The 11,383-nt window shown below is 41.2% G+C and overlaps 1 protein-coding gene across 2 annotated transcripts; it reads left to right on the top strand.

Annotated features, from left to right (window-relative positions):
- Positions 1-5,666: 5,666 nt before the first annotated feature.
- On the top strand, positions 5,667-11,284 carry LOC132377818 (protein ATP6V1FNB). Of its 2 annotated transcripts, none has more exons than XM_059944216.1 (3): positions 5,667-6,173; positions 8,851-9,012; positions 10,569-11,284. In XM_059944216.1, the coding sequence occupies exons 1-2, from the start codon at positions 5,753-5,755 to the stop codon at positions 8,976-8,978; spliced, it is 549 nt and encodes a 182-aa protein (XP_059800199.1). In that variant the 5' UTR covers positions 5,667-5,752; the 3' UTR covers positions 8,979-9,012; positions 10,569-11,284. The 2 variants fall into 2 exon arrangements, with proteins under 2 accessions (XP_059800199.1, XP_059800198.1); XM_059944215.1 differs by lacking the exon at positions 10,569-11,284 and adding an exon at positions 10,007-10,505.
- Positions 11,285-11,383: the final 99 nt, after the last annotated feature.

Here is an 11,383-nt window from a genome sequence, read left to right on the forward strand (position 1 = left end):
GAGTTCAAAAGAGGTGGAGCACAGTCACAAGTTTTGGCAGGAACCTTCTGTAGTAATTGACAAATCCTAAAAAGGACAGCAATTGTTACACATCCTTTGGTTTTGCAACATCTGTCGCTGTTTGAATTTTCTCAGCAAACTGAGCAAATAATCTTCTAGCCTTTTTAACACTGTCTGGAGATTTTGGAGATGTTCTTGTCATCTTTGCTGGTAAAATGATGCCATCCAGGTAACACTGAGTGCCCGGACAGCCTTGCCCCACCTGGTCCATAGCTTCCTGTCAGAGTGCAGAATGTACTCCAAGTTAAGCCTATTATAACGACCAAGTCCTTTGAGTGTTGATGGTGAGAAACACTTAGGATTTGTCTTCCATCTTCATCTGTAGGTAGGCCTCACTAAGTTCACTTTGCTGAAGTGCTTCCCTCCAGAAAAGAGATATTAAATTCAATCAAAACTTCGAGTGGACAGCTGATGATATTTTGAAGTTAGTAAAGGTGTTGGGTACGTTTCACATCCTTCTGTTATCTCATCTGTCTCTGGCTCCCCCTACTGTGCAAAGGGAAGCTATTTTTCAGAAGACCTTTGCAGAGGCCTCACTCATTTGGCTTAAGTACACACAAACTCATCTGTAATAAGCAGAGGTGTGTGTGTGTGTCACTTTAAAGGTCTTGCTTGACTACAACTTCCCCAGGCTTCCTTTGTCTTCCTCTAACTTCCACACTTCCTTCTCTTTGCCCTGTAGAGGACAATATAAACTTTACTGAATTTCAGTAGCACAGAGTCTCTGAAACCTGTGACGTTTTCATCAGAGGCCATTGGCTGCTGTATCATGATGGAGGCGGATGCTCTGTGGGCTAACATTCAGGCCAGAGACTGAAAGCAACATGGCGGCTAACAAGAAAATGGCTCCCATTGCCCACTGTACAATGGAGTTGCCTCAGCCGCCCAGGAGAGAATGAAGTCAGTGAAAGGGGCCACGAGATGAGGATGGCAGCTCTTTCTCAATTGCCCTAACCTTATCAGTTTCCACTTGGATGTGCACAGCTAAATTGGTAATATTCTCAGATATATCAGGATGTACATGCAACACTCCTGGCCAATGATGGCACAAGTTCCGCCCTTTTTGGCCAACAAACAGTCTGATGATAATGGATTTGAAGGGCCACAGTGCAGATTGGCATGTCTTTGGTGGTGATGACACTGATGACCTGCCTCATATCATGTAGCACTAAGGCTGTATTGTTGGCCAATTTCTCCAGTGTTGTGGCAATTTTGATGCTGTTGCAAGCAAGAGAAAATCTGCAGAGGCTGGAAATCCAATTAACAGTCCTGCCGAAGGGTTTCGGTCCGAAACGTCGGTTGAACTGTTTTTTCTATAGATGCTGCCTGGCCTGCTGAGTTCCTCCAGCATTTAGTGTTTGATGCTGTTGTGAGTGAGTCTGGCAGGCCTCCAGAATGGGGCTGCTGTTATCCAGGAACATTCAGTTTCTGTAAGGTTCCTTCGACAGGAACCTGCACAGTGGGGCGTAGAGAGAGTGCAGGCACGTGGTACTTAAATTAACAACAACCCCTCCACGGCTTTGTTTCAGGCCAAGGATGCCATTTTTGTTTGAGACTCAGGTAGCCAGTGATAGGCCTGGCAGCCACACACCAAATAACAGGATTTGGAGGGTCACCAGTGGTATAGGCGTCACATACGCTGTTACCTAAGCCTAGTCGCATCCCTTGCTGGTTAAAATAACGTGCTTCATCTCAACCCCATGAAGCAGCTTCGGCACAGGGGTGTTAGTGTAGGTAGGCCGATAGCAACCCTTGAAACAGTTGCATCAGCAAGAGTCATTCCTATGGGTAGTGTGGTTCCCTGCTCCCTTTAGTTTTAGTTTGAGTTTCAAAGTAAAACAGAATCAAATTCACCATGATTCAGGAGTATAGCCACATTGGCAATCCTTAAATGATAAGGACTGCTGGCAATCTCTTGATCTTTGCTTCTCTTAGATTACTAATATGCATTATATGTTTTGGGTAATTTGCATTGGCAATTCACCTTCCCTCTAGAGCACACCCACCAGCCTGAACACAGAAATCTGCAGCACATTACAGGCCCTTCGGCCCACAATGTTGTGCCGACCATCTAACCTACTCTAGAAACCGCCTAGAATTTCCCTACCACGTAGCCCCCTATTCTGCTAAGGAAAAACAGACACATATTCACAACCAAGGCCAAGAAAAGAATAAGAAGTATTGGAGTAATGAAATTCTTCAGCATTTAGGCAGAAAATAGATTTCCAGATTACTCAAAATGGATAGCACGTATTAGTTACTTAAGATGGCAAACAGCAAAGATCAAGAGCTCCGTCCAACAGTCCTTAGCATCAAGATTCTGTTGGCCACATGTTCCCTGGTCAGGTGGCACTGATGGTTTAACAAGCGCTACATGTATCCACGTCAGCTTTCCTTAGACCTTTAAAGAGCTATATGTGGTTAGCAACACTAGGAATGGCCCTCCCAGCATGGCTCCAAGCAGTTCTCCCTTACTACCTCTTCTTTCAGTTAGTCATGATGAAGGGTCTCGGCCCAAAACGTCGACTGTGCTTCTTCCTGTAGATGCTGCCTGGCCTGCTGCGTTCCACCAGCATTTTGTGTGTGTTGCAGTTCTGTCATCGGTTGACTCTCACCAATACATATTCTCTGCAGTTGTGATGGAACTCTTTAAGAGTTCTCATTAATGCCACATGCTACTGTACCACGTTTTCACTCACGGTTTGTTCATCTGTTTTACCGAAAAGGATAGAGTGACCGGCAAGTGTAGGGGACGTCCCAATAGCACCTCATGCGGAGATAGTCCTGTTACCCGGTCTGGAGCGCACCCTATTGCCATGAGGACCAATGAAAGTGCCTCTGGCCCACTTAGTCCAGTTTCCTCACACAGTTGAGCCAGCCCTTTTCAGGGGAGCATTCTGCCTTTCAGCTGCCCCGGTAGATTGAGGGTGGTAGGACAGGTGAAATGGTGCTTGCAATCTCATTAGTTCCTCTATCACCTTGCCTGTGAAGTGTGGGCCGTCATACATCGAGGATTCCAAACCCAGGACCAAATTCTGATAGACGGGCTTAGCAACAGTTCTACAGCTGAACACGTTTCTACCCAGCCTGAAAACACACATACAATGACAAGCGCATCATTGTAACCATACTTTTGGGTAAATTGCATGAAGTCCATTTGGAGATGGACGAGTGGCTGGGTTTATCAGCAGTCTTTTGCCAGGACCTTGCTAAGGCGCAGGTGATTTAGTCCATGAAACTTTTTCAGCCTTGGGTACATCATGCGGAATGTTTGTCAATAGAATTTGAAAAATAATTGGCAGTCTGAACACATTGCCCATAAGGTTCCACAGCGGCTGCCTTGGCAGCGAAATCAGTCCGTTTATTTCCTGTAGACATTCATCACTTCCGTTAGGGTGAGCAGTACACTTAATAGCTGCGATAGCAGAAGGTAATTGAATAGCAGAGAGAAGATTGGTAAACAACCTGCTATATTTTATTGGAGTTGAGAAATCCAAGTAGCTTTCATAATTGTCCATAGTCAGATGCCACTTGGGGGCATAACAAGAGTCTGTATAAATATTCACAGTAATACCGGCTGCAAGGATACAAGCTCTCATTAAACTGGGATTGGAAAAAAAGCGCCCCACGTACATCAATAATGTATAGTATTTAGTGTTTGCCAGAATACAGCTGAGGATTGTAGCTGGGTCCGGAACTATGCGATATAGGTTAGTATCACAGATACGTCAGGTATCCTTTCCCGGCGTCTGCACTGGCAGTACAGCTGGATTCTGTTGGAATGACAACTGGAAATGCTTCCAATACAGGCTTAAGTCAAGTTTATTGTCAGTTAACTATATACATGTATATAACCATATAATGTAGAATAAACATATACTGTAATGTATATAGAAATGAGACAATGTTTCTTCAAACCAGTAAAGCACTTCATAAGTTCACGATAACTTATGAAGGTCCGGATTGTGGTGAACTACATATACCTGCCTGGACACACCCCCTGCTGACTGCTCCTGTGGCTCCTCCCACTGACCGTGGCTCCTCCCACAGACCCCGGTATAAAGGCGATTGGAGACACAGCCCCGGCCTCAGTCTCCAGGATGTAGTGTGGTGATCACTTGCTGCTTGTTCTTTCTTCCAGCCAATAAAAGCCTATATCTTGCCTCACGTCTCCGAGAGTTATTGCTGGTCCATCACGGATAAAATCTACCGATGAATCACACCTAAATAACAAACTAAAATCCTGCTCAAACTAGAAGAATAACAAGATATTCCCTGACAATAAATAACCATTACAATAGCCAGATACAAGTGGCAAGACACCTGCTGCAGAAGTTTCTAACTAAGAAGTTTCTCAAAAAAATACGGAATCAGTTATCCTACAATACTGGAGAATTCACTGACAATTACACATATCTAGGTGATTATAACAAAAATACAAGCAAGTCAATGAAAAGTTAAAGGTCAAGAAAATTAATTTTATACTCGAATCCAACATTAGATTCTGACTCTGATTTTGAAATAATATTAAAAGTCCAACGGTGGGGGCGTGGGGGTGGTGGGACACGGGGTTAATCATCTGTTTCTTGCAAAGAGTTTATTTTGACATGCCTGGGTGATGACATCACCCTGCAAATGCCCCTCCAGTTAAGATCAGAATGGCCCCTGCACAGCAAGGTCATAGTAGCTGACTGGCAAAGCCATCTCTGCCTATGAAGGTCAAAGGTGAGTCTGGACAGCTTGCTGCTGAGAGCAAATTCTGGCCTACGGTAAATTGCTTCCAACAGTAGATCCCAAATTACCGATGGACTCCATCTGGCATTATTTTACAATTATTGTAGCGTTCCTTGCAATTATATTGCCTTCTACATTAGGGTAATATCTTTTGCTATATCTTTGTATCTTATTTGGTGTACTATTTCAAGAAGTGGTTTTTGAAGGTCCATAAAATGGGCATCAATTTATCTACCAACTCAAAAATTAGTAACAGATGACTGTAAAACAGTATCTTTAACATTTAACTTACCACAGCTCTCTCTGGTCTATAAATAGAAAGAAAGACCTGTGCTTTCAATAGCAAATACAGTTCAATTTCTTTTAGCATGCATCTTCTACAACGCAGTACCAGGACAATAACATTAATTATTTCTGGTGAAATTGTTGCCTTGTGTAAACAGGATACTTTTTTCTCTCAGTATAAAGCATTTATCTTTTTGTTATCAAATATCTACAGATTTTCAGAGTTCCATGATATATGTGCATTCCTAAATGTTAGATTGCCATGTAAATTGCTTGTAAATGTAGAAGCTTGATAATAAATTGGTTAGCTAAAAATGCCACAGTAAGGCCTGTGGTTTAGCAAATCCCCTAGAAATATTCCGCAAAGGTTCATTAGCAGCGCTACCGGTTCCCATGTGTAGAGCTTGCAGCGCAAGTCATTTTTGATCGTTCAAAACTTCAAATGCTTGGTCACTGAAATGACACACATAATACACACTCCTTCCAGCAGAGGCCCCCTTGGATTTAAGAGTGTAATGTTTGAACTCCGAAGCTTCTTGGAAATGTATCGACTGTAACCAGGGCTGTTGCTCTGGCGACGCACATAATCTTGTTGCAATGACAGCGCAGGAGCAAACCCAAAGCTAGTTCTGGACGGATTTAAATTGTTTCTTTATCAAATTAATTCAAAGAAATGAAAAACCTGATTGATGCTCGAAGTCAGAAATGCTGGGCAGAACTTATTGACAAAGAATCTTCTACTCGGGTAGTATGGAGAGAGAAGTATTGGGATAAACAACTCATTGTTCCCGACACTACTGCTAAGAAACAGTCCAAGTTGTTCAAACTTCCCGCGAAGGATAACATTCTTCCAGCAATTCACACTCCAAAGCAACAGGAAGGAAGAAAGAAACCAGTTCAGGGAACACCTGTAAAAATTGAGCCGATTCAGGAGATGCGACCGGTAACTCCTCAGATTCGAAGTCTGCTGTATGACGGCTTTACTAAGGAGCAGAAGGGCAGGCACTTGTACCTGAAAAAGAGAATGGCAAAACCCCCCGAGGAAAAGTTTCACTATCCTCTTCTATCATCCTGGACATACGGCTGGAGGCTGGGTGAGTGCAGTCAGTTTGTGACCCAGTTCATCCTATTTGATCAATTCAGTCACTCATTTATCAACTTCAGAACGTAGGGTCCCCAACCCTTTCTATTTTGTGCTCTATAGAGGAGAGATGACGAGGTCAGAAATTTGTTCACGAAGCTTCGATGTAACATAGATCTCCTCAAGTTGAGAACATTTTTGAACCTATTAACATCTTCTTCAATGCTAGCAATGATTTTCCTATTTTTATATATAGGAGGACACAGCCTATCAATTCTGTGCTGGCACACAGAATAATCCCTTTCATATTTTCCCTTTCTTTCCATCCCACTTTCCCATGAACTGCCCCCAGATTCCATCACTTGCCTAAAACATGAGAAGCAATTTGACAGAGGCCACTTAACCTCCTTAGAGGGTCTATAGCTTATAGCAAGTGTGACTTCATCTGCAGGCTGAACAGAAACAACTTTTTAAAGCTTCTCAATCATTTTAACATAAACAAAATAAAGATTGCTGTGTGCACCTAGTATTAAGATGCATGATTAAATATCATAATTTTTTAAAAAGATTTTTATTATTTTGGAATCCTTAGATTGTCCTCAGGCCAAGCACTTTACAAATATACAATAAGCTTATCAGGACCATGTTGGTGTATGGCCAAGTGGTTAAGATGATGGTCTAGTGATCTGAAGGTCATTAGTTTGAGCCTCAGCTAAGGAAATCGGGGGCTCATCTGGGATTTGAACCCAGACCTTGAGCAAGGCACTTAACCACACATTGCTCTGTAACGACACTGGTGCCAAGCTGTATCAGCCCTCTCCCTTCCCTTGGACAACATCAGTGGCGTGGAGAGGGGATGCTTGCAGCATGGGCAACTGCCAGTCTCCCTGGAATTGTTCAAAGATGCAAATCCATGGTCTCTCGAGACTAACAGATGCCTATTTATCTATTTATCAGGACCAGGGAGGTCGTTTAAAAAATGTTTAGGACTTAGTTCACTCCTACACAATGTCAAATACCATTCAACTAAATAACAATTTCTGCTCCATAAGAATACAGTCATCTGGACTTAACTTCTAATCCATTCCAAATTCTTTATAGTGGCATTAGTGTATACATTTTGAAGTTAATATTATAACATCTAACTTTATTACAGCATTGTGTACTAACAGTAATATTGATATTGTAGCGGTGTGCTACACGCAGCGCTAAAATTACGACACGGAGTCGGTAACTGCAGTCGAAGGTAAAAACTTTATTCGAAATCCTCAGCCTCACTTTTAAGCCTCCCTCAACCTGCCCCCCCCGTGGTGCAGAGGCTCCAAAGCTCTGTGCTCGCAAACCCCCGTAGGCTATCTAATTGTGAGCCGGTTCAGATGTGCCAGGAAATAGGTCGCCACAATATATTGATTAATGCACCAATAAAGTTGCAGCATTATCAACAATATTGGGGCGGTACAGTGGTAAAGCAGTTAGCATAACAGCAGCACAGTGCCAGTGACCTGAGCTCAGTTCCATCATTGTAAGGCATTCCCATGACTGTGTGGGTTTCCTCCTGCAGCTCTGATTTCCTCCCACATTCTAAAGCCATGGGGGTTAGTAGGTTGGGGTGTAATTGGACAGTGCAGGCTTGTTGGGCCAGAAGGGCCATGCTGTAGTTCTAATATAAATCAACTTATGATAATAACTCATGAGATCAATATTTTCTTATCCTGAAGTGTGTTGGGTAATATAGAAGGGATTTCCAAGCTGACTGACTTTCAATAATGTACCTATTTTTACCTTTTCCATAAACTGCCAGGGAATAACATTAAAACCTAACCTATGGTCCATCCAAATCTGCCCAATCCCATATATAAAACCGTCTCCGAGCACACACTATGCATCCGCAAGTCAGTAAAGCACCTACTAGAATGTGACCAGAGCAGTCTAGCAAAGAGAGCTCGAAGTCCCAATCCACCCGCAAAGCTAACAACATTGTGAAGGACCCCACGCAACCCTCATACAAACTCTTCTCCCTCCTGCCATCTGGCAAAAGGTACCAAAGCATTCGGGCTCTCACAACCAGACTGTGCAGCAGTTTCTTCCCCCAAGCCATCAGACTCCTCAATACCCAGAGTCTAGACTGACATCTACATCATTATTATTATATGTATTGAAATTTGCCTTCTACTGTGCCTATTGTCTTGCTTATACAATTATTGTACTGCCCTGCACTGTTTCGTGCACTTTTTGTGGTCCTGCGCAGATCTGTAGTCTAGTGCAGTTTTTTATGTTGTTTTATGTAGTCTAGTGTAGCCTTGTGCTGTCTCACATAGTCTAGTGTAGTTTTGTGTTTCATGTAGCACCAGGGTCCTGGAGGAACATTGTTTTATTTTTACTGTGTACTGTACCAGCAGTTTATGATCAAAATGACAATAAACTTGACTTGACTTGACACCAGGACCCAAGCCCAAGGATGTACCATTTCTTTCATGTCAGTCTCTTCCTGAACCTGATACATGAGGTACCTTGATACTCTTCAGCTCAAGCTGAGATACCTCACTTAGTAAATTCTGGTAAGTGACTGGTCCCATTTTAGACATACAGATCAATCGTTTACTTTTGAAATCTAACTAACAGTCTGGACCATATGGTTGAATTTTCTTGTAAGATATGTATATAGTCATTTTCCAAACTTGTTTGCCCAGGTGATGTTATGGAGGAACTCCGGTTGCCAGCTCATGGTCGACTGAGAACTCTGAATGACACTTTCTATTCGAGAAACGGTATCTTCTACAAGCAATCTGCAACTGATGCACTTGCTCAGCTAAACTGAAGAATGGGACAGCAACTCTCCAATGATATTTTAAGTAATGCTCTACTCTTTTATTTTCTCTTTTCAAAATGTTGATAAAATCCCACAAAGCTTCTGATTAGTGGCATTTTCAGCAATATTTCTGTTTTTCATAACAAACCTTTGGTTTTTGTAAATTTCCTTACGATATACTTAGTAACACATATCCTTAGCAGGCTTCAAATGGTGCAGTCTTATGGATATTCAATATCACTTATGTTTAATATTGTTAATTATATATTTTTTTAAATCAAAAGTATGTATATTCTGGGATTTTTGACTCACAAGAATAAGTTCATAAAAATGATTTATCAGAACAAAATAGATTAGTATGATAAATAGCAATGACACTGTCCTTTTGCATAAGAATGGAGCAACGAAACAGTTTGCGTTGCTCACCCCTTTTGGATAAGGAATTTTACATTGCTCTTGTGATTTGTAGAAGGATGTGTCTTCTACACAAAATGGCTTATTAACTTAGAAACTGCCCACAAGTTGGAGACAGTGATTGAACTGAAAGTTCCTGAATGAAAAAGCCTCTAATACTAAAGGATTGTGCTCTCAATGAGGATATTCTTTGCTAATCTGGGAGATTTTTAAGCAGATGAATCTTGAAGTTTCCATAAATTTTAATGCCTCTTCTGATCCTGTGTGGAAATCAAAAATATGGCACGGGGGAACATGTGATGATATTCCACGGGTATGTGTCAGCAGATTTGATGGACATAAAAGGTGAGTTGTAAAATAGAGCCCAGAATATTCACTACCACAGAGTGTGAGCTCCAGCATTGGTAATGGACCTTCAGAAGTAATAGTCGGCTTGAAGTTACATAATAATCAAATTGATCAAGGAGGCATGAACAGATTTTTTTCAGCTATATAAAAGGGGTAGTTGAAGACTTCCAGACGTCTTTTATTCTGTAGATTGTATTAACAAAAAGTTTTTTTAACTTCCTTAGAGTATCTTTTTAGTTACAAGATTTTCTTTTCCATATTCTTTTGCCTTGCAGATGGAAGAAGGTGGATTAATAAGTCAAAAGTAACTGGGGTTGAAAATCAAGAGTAGAGTTTAAATTGGAGAATTGCATCATCTAATTTCAGATAGGAGTAACTATATTCCTACTGATTTCTATCTCCCAATGAAGGAATGATGTTGAATCAGCCACGCCTCTCACAAGAGAGCTATGGAAACAATACAAACACCAGCAAACATTGATCTTTCCAGCTCACCTGCTGTTAAATTGTTATTAATATCAATAATCTAATGAGTCAATAATAAATTAGTACTTAGTAATAGTAGAATGTTGCTTTAAATGCCCAGATATAGTGAGTCATAATAATGGACATGATTGACTTTTTACCTGTTACATATGTTGTTAAATGATTCTGACTATTAATTATTCATGATGCAAACTGCTACATAGCATTGATAAGTCCGTTGTATCGACATGTTACTTATACACAGAAATGTTTACTTTGGTGTTGTGATTCAATAAATGGCTCTGAGCATACCTTGTCCTGTGATCAATTGAATCAATGAAAAGTGGCTAATCCTTTCACTGTCATTGGCAGGTAGAGGGTCGATGGAGCAAGCACAAACACAATGACAACTGGTTAAAGTAAGATGATGTGTAAACCACTTGAGCATCATATAAAGCGGAAATGCAACTCAGATGATTTTTTTGGAGAGGAATGCTTGGCTGCTTGGCATAGAACTCAGTAGAATTATTGGCACTAAAGTGACTAATGGATATCCAGGGACACTGAGATGGAAGATCAGCCATGAAATGATGAATGTTCTATGGATGTAATCATTAGGGCGTATTCTGGAATTGTGGAATATAGCAAATATTCATTTCAGCAGCAACCCGTCTGAATGTGGATTATAGATTGGGTTTAAGATACAGCTCAGAACAATGATTTGCAGACTGGGGGTGATTGTGAGCCAAGAAACACTCATTGATGTGAGAGGTCTGCATGTGCATGAATGTAGCTCAGGGACAATTGTGATTAGCATTTATTTTGGGTGTCTGGCATGCTGGTGTGGAGATTTGGGTGTTTGAAAATGATACACAATTCAAAGGAAGATTTGCGGATACATTTTAACTATAGAATTTCCTGCTATTACCTTTGGTGTTGAGCATATAAAAATGTCATGTAATGTCGGATCAGGGAGCCTCTTCTTCTGAGCGTTATTCTACTTCCTTTGACATATACACATTGAATAAAATTCATTAAAAATGAGTTGTGATTTCAGCCAATTATTCCAGATACAGAACTTACGCCGCAGGTAACCAGTCTGTGTTCATCTTTTTGAAATTAAAAGTGCTTACATCCACTTCCAATCTCTTCCTTTTCAATGTGGTCAACTAAATGAACTGAAGGTT

Source organism: Hypanus sabinus, chromosome 19 (genome assembly GCF_030144855.1).
Source record: "Hypanus sabinus isolate sHypSab1 chromosome 19, sHypSab1.hap1, whole genome shotgun sequence".
NCBI classification, from domain to species: domain Eukaryota; kingdom Metazoa; phylum Chordata; class Chondrichthyes; order Myliobatiformes; family Dasyatidae; genus Hypanus; species Hypanus sabinus.